This window comes from Nycticebus coucang, chromosome 21, assembly GCF_027406575.1.
Source record: "Nycticebus coucang isolate mNycCou1 chromosome 21, mNycCou1.pri, whole genome shotgun sequence".
Classification (NCBI taxonomy): domain Eukaryota; kingdom Metazoa; phylum Chordata; class Mammalia; order Primates; family Lorisidae; genus Nycticebus; species Nycticebus coucang.
This window is the reverse complement of record NC_069800.1, coordinates 5,519,586-5,540,232: the sequence shown is the minus strand read 5'-3', so window position 1 is coordinate 5,540,232 and position 20,647 is coordinate 5,519,586. Positions and strand designations below refer to the sequence as shown.

Here is a 20,647-nt window from a genome sequence, read left to right as displayed (position 1 = left end):
CCTAGGTAGAGTGCTGTGGCGTCACAGCTCACAGCAACCTCCAACTCCTGGGCTTAAGAGATTCTCTTGCCTCAGTCTCCCAAGTAGCTGGGACTACAGGTGCCCGCCACAACTCCCAGTTATTTTTTGGTTGTAGTTGTCATTGTTGTTTGGCAGGCCCAAGCTAGATTTGAACCTGCCAGCTCTGGTGTATGTGTCTGGCGCCTTAGCCGCTTGAGCTACAGGCACGGAGCCCCACAATGTTATTATTAAAGCACCACATGGACCTATGTCAGGTTACAAGTGAAGTCAGTAGGCTTTTCCTCCCATTTAAAAAATGTTTGTTTTTTTTTTTTGAGAAATACAATGTGCATAAAATGCATATAACTTAAATGTTCCGTTTAAATAATTGTAAAGCAGGTACCCATGTAATATCATCATGTCAAGAAAGAGTACCATGAGCATCCAGAAGCTCGTGTGGTCCTTTCCAATCACAACCCTCTCTCTGACCTCTGAAGATAACCACTATATTAACTTTTATAGTAATTTCCTTGTTTTCAAAATAGTTTTACCTGTTATATGTCAGTCATACACAACATACTTTAGTTTTGCCTCTTCCTGAACTTTATCTAAATGGAATCATATTACAAGGGGACAAACTTTAATGGAAAATAAAACGACATCTCTATTTTCAAAAATGAAAACTCGGAGATCACCTATACAAGTTGAACTGATGACACACAAACTACTACTGTATTTTTCCAAAATAACTTATGTATCTAAATTGACTGCTTTAATAAATTAATAAGAAAATGATAAAAACAATTCAAAAGGAAAATGGATAAAGGACAGAAAACTCAGAAGAAACACAAATGTTCACCAAGTTTTAACAAATAAAGGTATTTAAATTCAAGAGTAATCAGAAAAATTCAAATTCAGACAGGACCCTTTTTGTTCACCCATCATATCAGCAAAGAGTTGGAGAATACTCAGTGGTAAAATGCTGTCATATTCTGTTGAGTATAGTATAAGTTGGCACAACTTTTTGAGGACAATTAAAATTTAATACCTACATTGTCTTCATATCAACCATTCCATTTCTAGATCTCTGTTCTACAGAAATATTTGCCCAAGTTTACAAAGAAGCAGCAATGCACCTAACAAGAAAACTGGACATAGGAGGGTGTCGCCTGTGGCTCATTGATTAGGGTGCCAGCCCCATATACCGAGGGCGACAGGTTCGAGCCTGGCCCCCACCAAACTGCAACAAAAAATAGCAGGGCATTGTGGCGGGCGCCTATAGTCCCAGCTATTCAGGAGGCTGAGGCAAGAGAATTGCCTAAGCCCAGGAGTTGGAGGTTGCTGTGAGCTGTGATGTCAGGGCACTCTACCAAGGGTGACACAGTAAGACTCTGTCTCTAAAAAAAAAAAAAAGAAAAGAAAACTGGACATAATCTAAACATCCATCCATAGGGGAATTATTAAATAATTCATGCCACATCCATAGTATGGAATCCATAATATGGAATGATGCAAGAGTTTAAATGAATAGGGTAACCCTCTAAGTGCTGTGAAAGAAAAATCTAACATGTATCATGAAGTGAAAGAATCAAGTTGTAAGATGTTACCATTTCTATAAAACAAAAAACGTAAGGCCACACAATAAATTTCTTTTGCTATATGTAAATATGTATGTAGGCAAATACTTGGGAAAAGGTCTGGAAGGATATACACCAAACTTAGGAGTAGTGGTTACCTCAGGGACCAGGCATCAGGGCACAAGGAGGGTTTCCATTATACCTGTTATTTTGTTTTTATATATTAAGAGTATAATGTGTATTACTTACATAATAAAAAATACATTTAAATTGACTCTTTCTAAGAGAGCCCACCAAATTTAATTTTTAAATAATCATAGAATTATAATCAACAGACATTGATTTGAGATGTGGAGGAAGAAATACCTTTCCTTAAAAGTGCTGACCTCAAAATTCTGGACCAAGAAGGATCTTACAACGCAACTAAGTTTTTGTACTCATATCTGGAGAGAATATACTCACAATTTCTCAGTCCAACGGTATGATTTCCATACATTCTTATCAATGTAAGAAATAGCATTTCCTTGGAAATTTCTGTGAAGAAACACAGGAGATATTCAAATACAGAAAATACTTCCAGTTTTCTCATTTCCAGAGCTATGAGCTTCCTAGTTTGCACAATTAATCAAGAAATAATGTGGGGATTCCTGGAGATTCCAGGTGTCTCTGCAGCAGCCTCTGTCACCCTGTGACCTGCAGGTACTGGGACATCTCGGGAGCTGGGAAATGATGCACAGCCAGAAAGAAGAAGGCGGAACCGAGGATTCTGAGCAGCGTTTGTCTCTGGAGTTGGGCTCTGAGCTACGGCCTCCTCTTCAGCTGTTCCCTTCCCTGGGGATCCTAAGTGTCTCTGCAGCAGCCTCTGTCACTCTGATTCTGCAGAGAATTGAACTGCAGGACACCGGGACATCCCGGAAGCTGGGAAATGCCCAGAGCTGTCTGAGCAGCTGTCTGCCTGCAGCGCCCAGCATCCCTCCCTCGTGGTGACATTCAAAAGGTCCTCAGGGAAGAATCCAAAGGAGTGTTGACATTCAAGGACATGTCTGTTGAATTCTCTATGGAAGAGTGGGCCTACTTGGACCCTGCTCAGCAGCATTTGTATGGGGAAGTCATGTTAGAGACCTACAGAAACCTGTTATTCGTGGGTCTTACTGTCTCTAAGCCAGAACTCATCACCTGTCTGGAGCAAAGCAAAGAACCCTGGAAGGCGAAGACACACCAGACACTAGTCAAGCACCCAGCTCTATATACTCATTATACTGAAGACCGTTTTCAAGAGTGGGGCACAAATATTTTATTTCCAGAGATGATCCTGACCAGATATCAAAGCTATGGCTCCGAGAATTTAAACTTAACAAAATATTGGGAAAGTGTGTATAAGTGTGATGAGCAGAAAGTAAGTTACAGTGGACTTCACCAGTGATTAACAGCTACCTATGGCAAAGTATTCCAATGTAGTAACTCTTTGAACACCTTCAGACAATTGTTAAATCTCAATGGACAAATAATGATATATACCTTAGAGAAAACTTTTAATTGTAAAAGCTATAGGAAAGCCTCTAACTTCTGGTCACATGTTACAGAACATAAGATCACTCACATTGGAAAAAATAGTCCAAATGCAAAGAAGGTAGCCAAGTTTTTCAGTCTTGCTCAAGATTTGATACTGGAGAGAAACTAGACATGTGTGAAAATGATGGCAAATGTCTTAGCCACAGTTCAAAATATCGTAACCATGAGAATTTTGATACTGGAGGAAAAACCTACAACTAGAAGGAATGTGACAAACTTACCAAGCAACACTCACACGTTTCTGGACAAGAAAAAGAATTGATTCTGCAGAGAAACCTTTCAAATGTGAAGAATGTGGCATAACCTTTAACCAGCACTCTCTCCTCTGTAGACATCAAAGAATTCATTCTGGAGATAAACCCTACAAATGTCAGGAATGTGGCAAAGTACAATAACAAGTACTCAAACCTTTCTGTACATCAAAGAATTCATTCTGAAGAGAAACCCTATGGATGTGAAGAATGTGGCAAAGCCTTTAAACACCACTCACACCTTTCTAGACATCAAAGAATTCACTCTGGAGAGAAACCCTACAAAGGTCAAGAATGTGGAAAATCCTTTAAGTACTACACAAGCTTTTCTAGACATCAAAGAATTCACTCTGGAGGGAAACCCTACAAATGTCAAGAGTGTGACAAAGCCTTTAACTGTGACTCAAACCTTTCTGTACTTCAAAGAATTTACTTTGGACATAAAACTTACAAATTTAGAGAATGCACTAAAGCCTTTTTCCTTAGTTAAACTCATAGTGAACATAACAGAATTTCTTGTGGAGAGAAACTCCACAAATGTGAAGAAGGGGGCAAGGCATTTACACTGTACTCAACCCTTTCTGTTCATCAAAGTAGTCATTCTTGAAAGAAACTACAGTGGTCAAAATGTGGCATAGACTTTCATTAGTTTGTGAACATTACTAGACATTGAAGAATTTATTCTGGAGAAAAACCTTTTAAATATGGACAGTGTGGCAAACTCTAACTCAAATTCAATCCTCACTGTACATAGAGGAAATCACAGAGAGAGAAACCCTCCATTTGAAGACGGCGGCAGTGCCTTGACCTGGTGTTGATAGCATGCTAAGCATAGAAGAATTCAAACTGGAGAGTAATCCAACAAATGTGAACAGTGTGGCAATGACCTTAACCAGAGCTCAAACCTTAACATACGAACATTCATATTGGAGAGAAATCTTCCAAATATCGATAATGTGGCAAAGGTTTTCAGTGGTCCTCAGTCTTATTAAACATCAGAGAAACCATAGGAGGGAAAATGGAAACGATGTGAAGATGTGGCAGAGCCTCATGCCAGTATGCACTGTTTTCTGTACACAATAGAATTCATGTGGAAGAGAAAGTCTAAAAAGAAAAAGAAAGAAAGAAAGAATGTGGGGCTATGGGCTCAAATTATAAGGCATCTCCTCAGAAGCTTAACTTCCTGTCTGTCCAATCTCTTGGAAGATAATATCAGTTATGAATGAATAAATGGATAAAATCACTTATGTGTCTAAATTATCATATATCAACTGTTGCTCTTCGCAGATGATATGATTGTATATCTGGAAAACACCAGGGATTCTACTACAAAACTCTTAGAAGTGATCAAGGAATACAGCAGTGTCTCAGGTTACAAAATCAATATTCATAAATCGGTAGCCTTTATATATACCAACAGTAGTCAAGCTGAAAAAACTGTTAAGGTCTATATTCCATTCACAGTACTGCCAAAGAAGATGAAATATTTGGGAGTTTATCTAACAAAGGATGTGAAAGATCTCTACAAAGAGAACTATGAAACTCTAAGAAAATAAATAGCTGAAAATGTTAACAAATGGAAAAACATACCATGCTCATGGCTGCGAAGAATCAACATTGTTAAAATGTCCATACTACCCAAAGCAAAATACAATTTTAATGCAATCCCTATTAAAGCTCCACTGTCATACTTTAAAGATCTTGAAAAAATAATACTTCATTTTATATGGGATGAGAAAAAACCTCGAATAGCCAAGCCATTACTCAGAAATAAAAACACAGCAGGAGGAATCACTCTACCAGACCTGAGACTTTACTATAAATCGATAGTGATCAAAACAGCATGGTACTGGCACAAAAGCAGAGAAGTAGATGTCTGGAACAGAATAGAGAACCAAGAGATGGATCCAGCTTCTTACCGTTATTTGATCTTTGAGAAGCCAATTAAAAATATTCAGTGGGGAAAAGATTCCCTATTTAACAAATGGTGCTGGGTGAACTGGCTGGCAACCTGTAGAAGACTAAAACTGGACCCACACCTTTCACCATTAACTAAGATAGACTCTCACTGGATTAAAGATTTAAACTTAAGACATGAAACTATAAAAATACTAGAAGAGAGTGCAGGGAAAACCCATGAAGAAATAAAAAATAATAAATTATCATATATCATATATATACATGCACACATATACATATACACATATATACACACATGTACTTCCATGACTTTTTTTAAAAAAGTGTAAATATATCCATGAATGACATGTTTGAAAGCAAACTGTTAAATGCCTTACGATCAGTTTCAGCTCTGTGGATAACTTTAAATCTTTACCTTTAACACTGTTCCCTATTCCTCAGCAACAATTTTTTTTTTTTTTTGAGGCAGTATCTCACTATGTTGGGTAGAGTGCTGTGGCATCACAGCTCACAGCAACCTCAAACTCTTGGGTTTAAGCAATTCTCTTGCCTTAGTCTCCCGTGTAGCTGTGGCTACAGGCACCCATAACAACGCCTGGCTATTTTTTGGTTGCAGTTATCGTTGTTTAGCTGGCCCGGTTAGGAATCGAACCTGCCAGCCCGGATGTATGTGACCAGGGCCCTACTCACTGAGCTACAGGCGCCGCCCCTCAGCAATAATTTTACCTATTTACTTTATAGGTGTATTTTTCCCAGTTGGGGGCAGGGGTAGAAATAAGACAGTCATCTGCCTAATGCACATTTCCATTTAACCAGAAGCTTTCTGGTTGTTTAATGCTCAGAAATTTAAAAAAATGCCCAAACTGATCTTCTCTCCCTCAAATTGGCTCTGACTGCTGCACTTGTTATATACCACCATCATTATCTTTTTTTTTTATTATTAAATCATAGCTGTGTACATTAATGCGATTATGGGGCACCATACACTGGTTTTATAGACCGTTTGACACATTTTCATCACATTGGTCAACATAGCCTTCCTGGCATTTTCTTAGTTATTGTGCTAAGACATTTACATTCTACATTTACTAAATTTCTCATATACCCTTGTAAGATGCACCGCAGGTGTAATCCCACCAATCACCCTCCCTCTGCCCAACTCCCCCCTCCCTTCCCTCCCTTTCCCCCTTCCCTCTATTCTTGGGTTATAGCTTTCATGTGAAAGCCATAAATTAGTTTCATAGTAGGGCTGAGTACATTGGATACTTTTTCTTCCATTCTTGAGATACTTTACTAAGAAGAACATTTTCCAGCTCCATCCATGTAAACATGAAAGAGGTAAAGTCTCCATCTTTCTTTAAGGCTGCATAGTATTCCACCCCCATCATTATCTTCATCATGCAGGACAGAAACCATGGAGTCACATTTGATTTCTCCCTTCCCTATACACATCCTCTCCCAACTCATTAGTTGGTCACTAAATCCTGTCCTTCCTTTGTAGTATCCCCAGGACTTTATTCCCACTTCTATCACAAGCACTCAGCTTTAGTCCTTTCTCACTTTACTTCTAAATTTTGCTAGACAAGTTTTCCATTTGGTCTCCCTGAGTTACGCTTCCCCCTCTAGAGCATGCTATGTATGGATTCTAAAATAATCCTTTTGTCTTTTATTTTTTTTTTGTAGAGACAGAGTCTCACTTTGTGGCCCTCAGTAGAGTGCCGTGGCCTCACGCAGCTCACAGCAACCTCCAACTCCTGGGCTTAAGTGATTCTCTTGCCTCAGCCTCCCGTGTAGCTGGGACTACAGGCGCCCGCCACAATGCCCGGCTATTTTTTGGTTGCAGTTTGGCCGGGGCCGGGCTTGAACCCGCCACCCTCAGTATATGGGGCTGGCGCCCTACCGACTGAGCCACAGGCGCTTAATCATTTCTTTCTCTTGCTTAAAAACTTTCCATGGCTCTCCATACCTCATTGCATATAACTTTCAAACTCCCATATCTGATGTTCAAGGTTTTTCATAATCACGTTTTCCATTGCTTCCTAACCCAATTCTTGGAAGCAAGACTGGTCTTCTAAATCCCCATCCTTCCTGCAGCCATGCCGTTGCCTAGGCTTTCCTCCCAATGTTTCTCTTTAACAGATTATAGATGCTTTTTAAGCCCCAGGCAAAGTTTCAGCTTATCCAGGGAGCTTTCCCTGACCTCCACACCTCAATGATTATAGATTCTGGTGAATTACAGCATCTATGGTCTCTATATCTCTTTAGTACTTAATTAAAAACCACCTCCCTTTTGATGCCTATTTCTTTTCTTCCTACCTATCATTTTCATATTCTAGAGATAATGTCATACTCTGCCCTGAGTTGGGCACAAAATGGGCACTACATACAGGAAACCAGGTACAAAGATGAGGCCTGGACATAATTAAAGGACTGAATAATGATAATAATAGTTAACAGTCATATATATGCTAGGCACTGATATACATGTAAGTATTACATGTACTCCCACCCCTAAATCTCACAACGATCCTATGAAATGGTAAGTATCACAATCCCCATTTTAAAGATGAGGAAATTGAGCCACAGAGTGGAATGACTTGCCCAAGGTCACAAAACTAATAAATGACAGACCTGGGTTGTTGTTTTTTTTGGCCGGGGCTGGCTTTGAACTTGCCACCCTTGGTATATGAGGCTGGCACCCTACTCCTTGAGCCACAGGTGCCACCCAGAGGAATATGCTTCTGTGAAGAGAGTGAAGCAAACTCAGAAGAGTAGAGGGTAAGCAATGATATGACGGGACTAAAGAGAAATGGATAAAGAAAAAAAGAGTCGTCACAGGTAAAAGTTTGGAGAAGGGGCACGATAGTACAAAGGAGAATGAGGATAAGGAAAATCTGACAAGTAAAAGGTAAAAGCAGAAAGTCAACCAATGAAGAAAGCCCACAAGTGTCTCAAGGAAAAGGCTGCCATGTGAGGCAGGATGCAGAGAACGAATGAGGATAAGTGACTTACAAGACGGTGAAGGTACCATTATAGGCTTCAGGCTCCTGCACAGGCACTCGGCGGAGTCTCTTCTCTGGGCTGAGACCAACACACGACAGTGTCTCATCTCTGCAGGTACAGAGCTCACATATGCTGGTGTTCATGTCGGTGTTGATATTGGCAATCTCTTGTTCCATGTTGTAATTTGGCAACGAATTTTGAGTTACGGTAATGTCCGAGTCGGATATTTGAATTGTAACTTCAGTCGGGATTGGAGGCTGAGTCTGAATCTGGTCTGGATGGGGAGCTGCCATCGTTTCCAGAGCCACAGGATGTTCAACCTCTGATGTAGTTGCTGAAGTTACAACAAATTCCAGGCTCAAAGGTAAAACTGTGATCGTGACACCAGGGGATGTTGTATGCTGGGCTTGATCCTGACCCGGTGTTGGAACTGTTATTTCATAATAGGCTGGAGCTACTACATCCCTTGGTACCTCTAGAGGTTGAGTTGGAGTCGCTTGCATGGTTGGAGAAGGTTTAACCTCTCTAGTTTGTTCCGAAGTCATGGTAAGTTCTTGGTCCAAAAGCTTAACTGTGACCTCAGCTGGGTTTGTCTGCTGAGTCTCCATCTGGTCTAGATGTGGAAGTGTCACATCAAGATGCTGAAGTGTCACCTCAGGATGCGGAACTGTGACTTCAGGATGTGGAAGTGTCGCCGCAATCTCAAGATGTGGAAGTGTCACCTCAGGATGCGACAGTGTCACCTCAGGATGCGGAAGTGTCACCTCAGGATGCGGAAGTGTCCCCTCAGGATGTGGAAGTGTCACCTCAGGATGCTCTGAAGAAGAATCTGTGCTTGTTAGGACTGTAGAAGGTTCAGCCTCTGTAGTGGACACTGGAGTTATGGAAAGCCCCGTAACTATGGGCGATGTTGAATGCTGAGCTTCATCCTGACCTGGTGTTGAAAGTGTCACCTCTTGATATACTGGGGGTCGAATTACAACTTCCTTAGGTGGCTCTGGAGGCTGAGTTGGGGTTTCTGGCATGTTTGGAGGTTTAACCTCCATGGTGTGTTCTGGAGTTACAGTAGATTCCTGGTCCAAAGGTTTAGTTGTGACCTCGGTCAGGTTTGGCTGCCAAGTCTGAATTTGGTCTGGATGTGGAGGCGTCACCTCAGGAAGCTTTAAAGAAGGAGCAGTACTTATCTGAGCTGTAGAAGGTTCAACCTCTGTAGTGGACACTGGTGTTATGAGAAGCCTCAGTTCCAAATTTTTACCTGAGGCACTGGGAGATGTTGAATGTTGAGCTTGATCCTGACCTTGGTTTGGAGGTGTCACCTCTTGATATACTGGTAGTTGTACTACAAGTTCCTTAGGTGGCTCTGGAGGCTGAGTTGGGGTCGTCTGCACAGATGGAGAAGGTTCAACCTCTGTATTGGACCCTGGAGGTGAGGTTGGTTCCACAACATAAGATGGAACTGGACCTTCAGTCACTTTTGTATTCTGAACCTGAACCTGGTTGGGAAGTGGAAAGGTCACCTCAGGGAACTTAGGAGGAGGTGGAGTCTCCGTCAGGGTTATGGGATGTTCGACTTCCACAGTGGGTTCTGTAGTTATGGAAAATATTGGGCCTAAAGTCGGAAGTGTGATAATGGGTAATGCTGGAGGCTGAGCTTGATCCTGACTTTGTGTTGGAAGTGTCACCTCTATGTGTACTGGGGGTTGAGCTACAACTTCCTTAGGTGGCTCTGGAGGTTGAGATGTGGTTTCCTGCATGATTGGAGAAAGTTCAATGTCCGTAGTGGGTTCTGGAGTTATGGAAAGCTCCAGGTCCACAGGCTGAAGTGGATTTGGATTTTCAGCCTGAACCTGATTGGGATGTGCAAGTGTCACCTCAGGGAGCCTTGGAGGAACTGTAGTCATTGGAGCTGTAGAATATTCAGCCTCCACAGTGGGTTCTGGAGTTACAGTAATCCCCAGGTCCAAAGATTGAAATGTTTCACTGGGTGATGTTGGATACTGAGCTTGATCCTGACCTTGTGTTGGAACTGTCACCTCCTGATATATTACAGTTTGAGCTACAATTTCCTTAGGTTGCTCTGGAGGTTGAGATGGGGTCTCTTGAATGAATGAAGAATGTTCAACCTCTGTAATGGGTTCTGGAGTTACAGTAAGACCCAGGTCCGCAGACTGAAGTGGGACACTGGGCAATGCTGGATAGTGAGCTTGGTCCTGACCTGGTGTTGGAACTGTCACCTCCTGATACATTACAGTTTGAGCTACAACAACTTCCTTTGGTGGCTCTGCAGGTTGAGGTGGAGTCTCTTGCATGAATGATGAATGCTCAACCTCTGTAGTAGGTTCTGGAGTTACAGTAAGTCCCAGGTCCCCAGACTGAAGTGGGACACTGGGCAATGCTAGATAGTGAGCTTGATCCTGACCTGGTGTCATAACTGTCACCTCCTGATATATTTGGGGTTGACCTACAATAACTTCCTTCGGTGGCTCTGGAGGTTGCGGTGGGGTCTCCTGTATGAATGAAGAATGTTCAACCTCTGTAGTAGGTTCTGGAGTTACAGTAAGCCCCATGTCCGCAGACTGAAGTGGGACAGTGGGCAATGCTGGATAGTGAGCTTGATCCTGACCTGGTGTTATGACTGTCACCGCCTGATATAGTTGGGGTTGAGCCACAACTTCCTTAGGTAGCTCTGGAGGTTGAGGTGGCGTCTCCTGCATGAATGAAGAATGTTCAACCCCTGTGGTGACTTCTGGAGTTATGGTAATCCCAAGGTCCAAAGGTTGAAGTGTGACCCTGGGCAATGCTGGATAGTGAGCTTGATCTAGACCTGGTGTTGGAACCATCATCTCATAATTCATTGGAGGTTGAGCCATAACCTCCTTAGGGAGCTCTAGAGGCTGAGCTGGAGACTCCTGCTCTGTTGGAAAAGGTCTGACCTCTTCAGTGGACTTCGGAGGACGACCTAAGGCTTCCTGATGGCTCCCAGATGGTCCAACTTCCTTAAGGGGCTCTGGTGCCTCAGCTGGGGCCTCCTGTTGGACTGAAGAAAGTTCTAGCTCCTTAGGGGGATCTGGAGTCTGAGCCACAGCCTCTTGCTGGACTAGAGAAGATGCAAACACTTCAGGGGGATCTGGAGGTAGGGAAAGGGGATCAGACTGGGTTGGCAAAAATTCACCCTGTTCAGTGGGAACTGCAGGCAGAGTGGCATCTTCCCACTGCGTTGAGGAAGATTCGCCTTTAGAAGTGGGCTCTGTAGATACAGTAACCTCCAAATCCACATGTTTAACTGTGGTGGCAGGCAATGTTGAAAGACTTCTGAAAATTGTAGACAGATCTAGAGGTGAAAATACCTCATCTGACAATGAATGTTCAGCCATTGTAGAGAATCCTGGAGGCTTAGGTGTGTGGAACAGTGAAGGTTCAACACTCACAGTGGGTTGTTGAGAAATTGGTGATATTCCTTGCTGGCCTGAAGATGGTTCCTCAGGAAGCTCCTCAGGCTGAATTGGGACTCCTTGATGGATTGGAGAATGTTCATCCTTTCCAGGGACATTTGGCTGCTGTTGGCCTTTCAAAGGTTCAAACTGCTGAGGGGGCACTGGAGCCTCCAGTTGGGATGAAATGTCAACCTCATTAGTGACTTCTGGAGTCGGGGTAACCACATGATCTGAAGGTTCAACCTCTTCAGAAGGTTCTGGAGACAGAGGTGGGGCCTCTTGCTGGGTTACAGAAGGTTCCATATCACTGATTGGCACTGAGAGCTGATCTGTAGCCTCTGCAGTAGGCTCTCCTGATATGGTGACCTGCACATCTGCAGGCCTAACAATGTCATTGGGCAAGTTTGAATGTTGAGTTTGATGGTGCTCTGGAGGTGAAACTGTTACTTCATGATGTTCTGGAGATAGGGTTGATTGCTCCTGCTGGGTTAGAGAAGCTTCTACCTCCTTGGGATACTCTGGAGGTGAAGCCTCTGGCTGGGTTTGAGAAGATTCAGCCACACTGGTATGCTCTGAAGTTATGGTCACCTCATGATTTGGTGAAGTTTGAGTTATACTTTCCATAGGGGGTTCTGGAGTTTGAGCTGTGGCCACCTGCTGGATTTGAGAAGGTTCGAGCTCCCCAGGAGACACAAAAGGCTGAGGTGGCTGCTCCTGCTCGCTGAGGGAAGGTGCAGCCTCCCCAGGAAAGCCTGGAGACTCGGCTGAGGTCTCTTCCTGGGTGGCAGAAGGTTTCACCTCCTCAGGATGCTCTGGAGGCTGAGTTGGGGTCTCCTGCTGGGTTGAAGAAGATTCAGCCTCTTTGGTAGGCTCTGAAGTTATGGTAACCTCCACATCTGAAGGTTTACCTATAACATTGGGGAAGTAATAATGGTGAGGTTGATTCTCACCTGGAGTTTGAACTGTCACCTCATGATTAGGTGGAGTTTGAGCTATATTCTCCATGGTGGTCTCTGGAGCTTGAGTTGTGGCCTCCTGCTGGGCTGTAGAAGATTCAGCCACACTGGTAGGCTCTGAAGTTATGGTAACCTCCACATCTGGAGGTTTACCACTCACCTCATGATTAGGTGGAGTTTGATCTATATTCTCCATAGGGGACTCTGTAGCTTGAGCTGTGACCTCCTGCTGGATTTGAGAAGGTTCAATCTCTCCAGGAGACACAAAAGGCTGAAGTGGCTGCTCCTGCTCACTGGTGGGAGGTCCAGGCCCCACAGAGAAGCCTAGAGACTCAACTGGGGTCCCCTCCTGGGTGGCAGAAGGTTTTACCTCAGGATGCTCTGGAGGCTGAGTTGGGGTCTCCTGCTGGGTTAAAGAAGATTCAGCCTCTTTGGTAGGCTCTGAATTTATGGTAACCTCCACATCTGGAGGTTTAACTGTAACATTGGGCAAGTAATAAAGATGAGGTTGATCCTCACCTGGAGGTTGAACTGTCACCTCATGATTAGGTGGAGTTTGAGCTATATTCTCCATGGGGGACTCTGGAGCTTGAGCTGTGACCTCCTGCTGGATTTGAGAAGGTTCAGTCTCCCCAGGAGACACAAAAGGCTGAGGTGGCTGCTCCTGCTCACTGGGGGAAGGCTCAGCCTCCCCAGGAAAGCTTGTGGACTCAGTTGGGGTCTCCTCCTGGATGGCAGGTGGTTTCTCCTCCTCAGGATGCTCTGGAGGCTGAGTTGGAGTCTCCTGCTGGGCTGAAGAAGATTCAGCCTCCGTCACAGGCTCTGAAGTTATGGTAACCTCCACATCCGGAGGTTTACCTGTCACCTCATGATTAGGTAGAGTTTGAGTTATACTCTCCATAGGGGAATCTGGAGTTTGAACTGTGGCCTCCTGCTGTATTTGAGAAGGTTCAATCTCCCCCGAAGACACAAAAGGCTGAGGTGGCTGCTCTTCCTCACTGGGGGAAGGTCCAGCCTCTGCAGGAAAGCCTGGAGACTCAGTTGGCTTCTCCTCCTGGGTGGCAAAAGGTTTCACCTCCTCAGGATGCTCTGGAGGCTGAGTTGGGGTCTCCTCCTGGGTGGCAGAAGGTTTCGCCTCCTCAGGATGTTTTAGAGGCCGAGTTGGGGTCTCCTCCTGGGTGGCAGAAGGTTTCACCTCCTCAGGATGCTCTGGAGGCTGAGTTGGGTTCTCCTCCTGGGTGGCAGAAGGTTTCACCTCCTCAGGATGCTCTGGAGGCTGAGTTGGGTTCTCCTCCTGGGTGGCAGAAGGTTTCGCCTCCTCAGGATGCTCTGGAGGCTGAGTTGGGATCTCCTGCTGGGTTAAAGAAGATTCAGCCTCTTTGGTAGGCTCTGAAGTTATGGTAACCTCCACATCTGGAGGTTTAACTGTAACATTGGGCAAGTAATAAATATGAGGTTGATCCTCACCTGGAGGTTGAACTGTCACCTCATGATTAGGTGGAGTTTGAGCTATATTCTCCATGGGGGACTCTGGAGCTTGAGCTGTGACCTCCTGCTGGATTTGAGAAGGTTCAGCCTCCCCAGGAGACACAAAAGGCTGAGGTGGCTGCTCCTGCTCACTAACGGAAGGCTCAGCCTCCAGAGGAAGGCCTGGAGGCTGAGCTGGGGTTCCCTGCTGTGTCGCAGAAGGTTCAACCTCCTCAGGGTGCTCTAGATTTTGAGCTGGGCCTTCTTGTTGGGTTGGGGACAGTCCAACCTCCTCAAAAGGTGAGACCTCTTGTTGGGTTGAGGAAAGTTCCACCTCTTCAGGGCGCTCTGGAGGCTGAGCTGGGGCCTGCTGCTGGCTTAAAGTAGGTTCAATGTTTTTACTTGGCTCTGAAGTTAGTGTAAGCTCCAGATCTACAGGTTTAACTGTGACTTTGGGCAAGACTGAATGATAAATTTCAGCCCGAGTTGGAGATGGAACATTTACCTCATGATGTATCACTGGCTGAGACACATGCTCTTCAGTATTAGTTGCCTGCTGAGCTGAGGCCTCCTGCTCTGTTAAAGAAGGTTCTACCTGCTCAAAAGGCTGTGGGGCCTGCTGCTCAGTTAAAGGTTCTACTTCCTCAGGGTACTCTTCTAGGGTTTCTTGATGGAGTAAAGAGGATGGGATCTTCTCAGGGGTCTCTGGATTTCGACTTTCATCTTTTACATTGAACTGAGAAAGTTCACCTTGTGCAGGGGTGTCTTGAGCCACCTCTGGGTTTCTCGCAAATCCCAGAGGTATGCTGCCAGGGTAAAGTAAATCCATACTTTGATCTGTATAATCGTCATTCTGCAGAATTTGTTTGTAAGACTGAGATTTTGATTCAAATTGGTCTAGAGCTCCAACAACAACTTTAGTGAGCTGTGGATGTTGAGCTAGATCTTCCTTTAGGTTCTTTGGTGAAACAATGAATGTTGTTGGTTTTGAACTGTGACTATCTAGAGGTGGAACAAGTATTTCAAATGCCTGGTCACCTGTAACCTCATCTGGACTTACAGTTTGAATCTTCCTTATGAGTTGAGGACGCAGGACTTGATTCTGATCCCAGCCGGGCGTTGGAACCACCTCTGGAAGCCTTCGTCGTCTCCTTAGCTTAGTCCTCAGAAGCCGACGACGTAGAATAGTAAGCCTATCTGGCCCTTGAAGTAGCTCTTGAGCTGAATCCCTGTCCAGGAATGGAGCCAAATTCTCAGGCAACTCCTGAGGTGAAGCCAACAAGTGGGAAGGAGCAGAAGACCCCAGGTAATCAAAGTCCCCAGGATCTGCTGGGGGTGTAGGCACATGAGGGGATTCGGGTGAGAGATCGGAAGAGAGGGAAGACCAGGGCTCTTTCGGCCCTGGAGATTCGGAGGTAGGCTGGACCGTGTCCCGGGGCCACCTCCAAACAGGAGCTGCCTGTATCAGCAGCCACAACAATTGCACCGTGAGAAGGACCCGTGGGGTCCACAGTCGCAGTAGGGACATAATGTCCAGAGGCTCCGGCGCCAATGAGAGCCGGAACTCTTATGGCAGCTCCGCAGCGCGAGCACCCACGGCAACTGTGTGCCCCGCCCCCACCCTTTATCTACGACAACCTTTGTTTACGCAGCAACATTTATTAAGCTCGGGCTGGCTCCATGCCACCAGGGTGAGCTTTTGCCCACAGTCCCTGAGCCCAAACCCCTCCCCACAGAGATACAACTGTCTCACACCAGAACATCCCTCCTGCCCTTAGCAGAGCAAGATTTCGGCCACAGACTAGGGTAGCCCCAGGACTCCAGCAGCCCATTATGGTAGGGGCGCCGGAGCTTCCCAAGGACGTCACAGGGCCTTGCCTCTTGGCACATTCAGAAGTGCTAGCTCGGTTCTGGCAGCCTGAACTCGTCTTCCTCCAATCTGAAATCCCAGAGTTATTCTTCTTCCCCCCCCGCAGTACTGCTTCCAAGAAACACAATTGACCTGCAAAACGATCACCAGTTGGACACCAGGGCCGGGAGGCTGCTGTGGGGTGCGCGGACATGGCTGCGGCAGCTGCGGCGGCGGCGGGCTGCGCTCTGGCTTGAGAGCCCAGCGCCCAGCGCCCTCCCGCGGGGCTGCCGGCCTGTCTGCACTGTCCTCAGGTGCACTGGCCAGGCACCTCTTCGCTTCGCGGACACCTGGGGCTTCCGCCTGTCCAGCCTTCCTAGGCCCAACTGCTGGGGAGTCCGGCGTCAGGGGGCGCCACAGAGCCGGGGGAACGGCGAGGCGCTGGCGGGAGCCTCCTGGCGGTGCTCCCCCTACCTCCCACCTCCCTGCACCAGCCCCGAGGCTGGGGCTTTGGAGCAGGCAGCCCGGGAAAACATTAACTTTTGGGCCACGTGCAGAATAGCATCATCTACATGGACATTCCTTCCTCCTACGATCTCAGAAAACCTTTGATAACAAATTGAGAAAATGCAGATGATCTTTCCAACAGATGAAATTGCCAATACTCAAGCTTTTAGAAAAGGAAAGAGGAAAAGGACAGAGACAATGAACTCAGAAAATGCAAATAATGACCTGGATAAAGGACAGAGAGACCCATATTCGGGAAATGCCTTTCTGCCCGGTGAGATCTTCAGTGAGGATGAAGAGCCCTTAGCAGAACTGTCTAAGGAGGAATTGTGCACCAAAATAAAAAGCCTGAAAGAAAAACTAACCAACACGAAAAGAAAACAGCGGACTTGGACAGTCTTTGGTCATGCTTCAAGTGTTACCACAGGCAGTCACCCAGTTTGAAGAGCTGTATGGCAGAAGCCCTGCTTAAAGGTGGAGGAACCACGTCTACGTCTGCGTCCACCCTCTGGAGAGCAACAAACAACTCCTCCCCAGATTCATTTACTTCAACATGCAGTAACTCTAATGCTAATTGCAGTTCACCAATTTCCTTGAAGGCTGAGGAAGAGCATCAGGCTGATAAGAAGCAGTTCAAAATTGAGAAATGGCAGATTGCCCGTTCTAATAAGAGCAAACCTCAGAAGTCTATTAATGACTTAATGCAAGTGCTATACACAAATGAATATATGGCCACACACAGCCTGACGGGAGCAAAATCCTGTACTTCAAGGGACAAAGCCGGAAAACCAGCTATGAATCAGAATGAAGTTCAAGAAATCATAGGAGTAACAAAACAATTATTTACCAATACGGATGATGTTTCAATTAGGAGAATGATAGGGCAAAAGCTAAACAACTGTACCAAGAAGCCAAATTTAAGCAAAAATCCTAACTCTCAGGATATTAACTAGATTATTTTGGTATTACAGGTATCTGTAACAAAGCTCCTTCAGTTCTAAATCTAGCATTGGATTTTGTGGAGAATCTGCAACCTTCCTGGCAGTGAGCAGAGACAGACATCTGCAATGACAAGCTGTAAGACATCGTATCATCACTGGGCTCCCTGAGGGACCAACAAGCTCGCTGAAGAAGCTGCATGTAGGTAGAATCCCTCCTAAATACCAGTGATGCATCAGACCAGAGAATTTCTCCCAATCAAATAAGCATGCAATATCATTTTTTGGAAATATGCATTTCCTGATCCCCCCATACTACTCTGTACAGCTAACTTAACTGGATGGTCAGAATTCTTATCATAGCAACAAAAATTTCAATCTTTAAGATTATTCATTGTCCCAACTGATCATTATACATTTATTATTATCAATGACTCCTCTTTAGAGTTTTTGAATCTTAGTGTAAGTACATGTTTGGAAAAGTAAACAGTGAAATAATCGATGTTCACAAATATGACAGCAACAAATTCAGATAATAATGAAAATCTGATAATCATGACTAACAAGTAATAAGATTTTAGCAATAAAATTATAGAATTATTCCATTATCTAAAAATGTATAAAATAGGAATATGAAAAAAATCTTGCAGGTGTCAAGATTTTTTTATTTTAATATGACACTAACATACACACACACACATACACACACACACACAAATCCAGGTTTGGGGGATTGTTAAAACAATGCATTGATTTTCAGAATTTTCTTTTTGTTTGTTTACCAGACATGTTTTAACTTTTTATTGCCCAAAGTATATTAACTACATATGTGTAATATAAAACATCAATATCGCCTAAGACATCCTATAGAAGATATAACGTCATATCTATTTGGTTGACTATGTTGCTAAACTGCTTAGTTTTAGCTGATTTATTTTAATCACAGCAGAAGAAAAATGAGTTGAAACAATCATATGGGTTGAATAATCACACACACAAATCATTTTGTAAATCAATAGAAGATTAAACACCCAAAGCCTTCCTGCAGGTCAGGTTGTCATACATGATAACTCTACAATGAGAAGCCATGCTTCTTCACTGCACAAGGTCATGTTTAAACTTGGAAAAGAGAATGCTACAATAGTTACAAAGTTCAATATCCCAGATCCAGGGCACATTCCATAAATGTTGCTTGATAACAATGTAGTTGTATAAATTAAATGTTCTTAAAGAAATAACTTACGTAACATTTGCTACTTTTACTTAACCGTAAATAAATCCCACTGAAAAGATAAAAAAACATGAGCACCAGTTAGGGCGGCAGGCAGAATACACATTTGTTCCATTGGTTAGTTACTCCAAAATGTTGCCATTTCTGCTCAACTTTCAGTATCCTTTCTTCCATGTTTGACAATTAATTCACCACTCTATCATGTAGGGGCTGCCATGGAATCAGAGATGACTCTGAAATTTCTGTAGGAAGGGTTTTAAGAGTTGAGCAATTCAACTTAGCAGAGAAGGTATTGCTGCAAGTGAATAGCCCTTTAGGTCAGCAATGGGCAAACACAGTCAATAATCTAGAAGTAACTAGGCCGCTTTTCAGAGGTCTATCCTGTACGCACACATGGAGAAAGACACATAGTGTGTTAAAGTCAGCATGTTAAATAATTATCTTCAAATACTACTATAACAGAACCCAAGTGACTTATTTCACAACTCTTCAGCATGTATCACTCTTAGGAAAATGTGGAACTCTGAGAGTATTTCTGGTGCTTTTACTAAAGTCCTGGCTCTTGGCTCTGACCCCTTATTTGAAGTTTGGAGAGCAGAAGTGAGGACTGTTAGAATCCTAATATGGTTGCGGATACAGGAGAGAGATTTGTCTCTCTCACTTGGAGATAAAATAGTGCTTCGTCTTTTTCCCAGAATCTAGCATATGACTTGGTACACAGTAATGGTTTTAAAGTTGGAGGTGATTCCAAGATTTACCTCATTTAGAGATGACCTGTTGTTAGAATCAGATTTCTGAAATTGGTGCTGACTTTCTTCCTTCCTCTCACATTTCACAGGAAATGAGTATTCTTTTTTTTTTTTTTTTTTGAGTCAGAGTCTTACTATGTGGCCCTCAGTAGAGTGCCATATGGCATCACAGCAACCTCAAACTCTTGGGTTTAAGCGATTCTCTTGCCTCAGTCTCCCGAGTAGCTGGGAAGAAACTAGTATTCTTAAAGTTTGACATTTTCTTTACTGGTTTTATTTAAATAGAATTATAATAATTTACCCTAAATAGAATAAAACTTCAAATACTTTTTCAGACTTCAACCACTTTCTCTTTCACTCCCTTCTTCAAAACAAAACACTTTGCAACTCTGGAACAACTTAAATAATCAAAAATCTAGCCCCAAATTAAGTTCCCCTGACACAAAACACATTTTTGGTTCCTTAAAAAAAAAATCTCATACATAGTAAATAATGATAACTTTAGAAATTACTTTAGCAACTTAATCCCTAATTAAGGGATTTCACATACAGTTATGCATTGCTTGCCATGTGAGGAGGAGCTTGAAACTGCATCATTAAAAAAATGCAATTATGGGGAAAGGGCCAAGGAAGGGGAAGGGAGGGCGGAGGTTTTGGTGGAAGGAGAGTAATGGGTGGGACCACATCTATGTGCATCTTAGAATGGGTACAGGTGAAACTTACTAAATGCAGAATACAAATGCCTATATACAGTAACTAAGAAAATGCCATGAAGGCTAGAACAGTTTGATGAGAATATTTCAGATTGTATATGAAAGCAGCACATTATACCCCTTGATTGCACTAATGTACACAGCTATGATTTAACAATAAAAAATAAATAAATTAAAAAAATGCATTAGGCAATTTAGTTGTTGTGGTATAGGTGGTATACGTGTATCCTGTTATATACCCAGGCTATATGATATGGCCTATTGCTTCTAGGTAACCAATCTGTACAGTATGTTATGGTACTAAATATGGCAGGCAACTATAACACAGTGGTGAAGTATTTGTGTATCTAAATATAGAAAAGATACAGTAAAAATATAGTAGAAAAGATTTTTAAAAGGTACACCTGTATAGCCTTGTTATATTTTTATGAGATTACCATGACATATGTAGTTTATTGTTGACATAAGCTTGTTAGGTGG

The 20,647-nt window shown here is 43.6% G+C and overlaps 1 protein-coding gene and 1 pseudogene across 5 annotated transcripts in view; one reads left to right on the top strand and one right to left on the bottom strand.

The window, feature by feature from the left end:
- Positions 1–20,647, bottom strand: part of LOC128574091 (leucine-rich repeat-containing protein 37A2-like) — a 67,670-nt gene that overhangs the window by 35,689 nt on the left and 11,334 nt on the right. For all 5 annotated transcript variants that reach the window (XM_053574747.1, XM_053574746.1, XM_053574749.1 and 2 more), the window contains one exon: positions 2,040–2,111. In XM_053574747.1, the coding sequence (XP_053430722.1) occupies positions 2,040–2,111 (72 nt within the window). The remainder of the gene's footprint in view (positions 1–2,039; positions 2,112–20,647) is intronic.
- On the top strand, positions 16,572–17,743 carry LOC128574092 (BEN domain-containing protein 6-like; annotated as a pseudogene).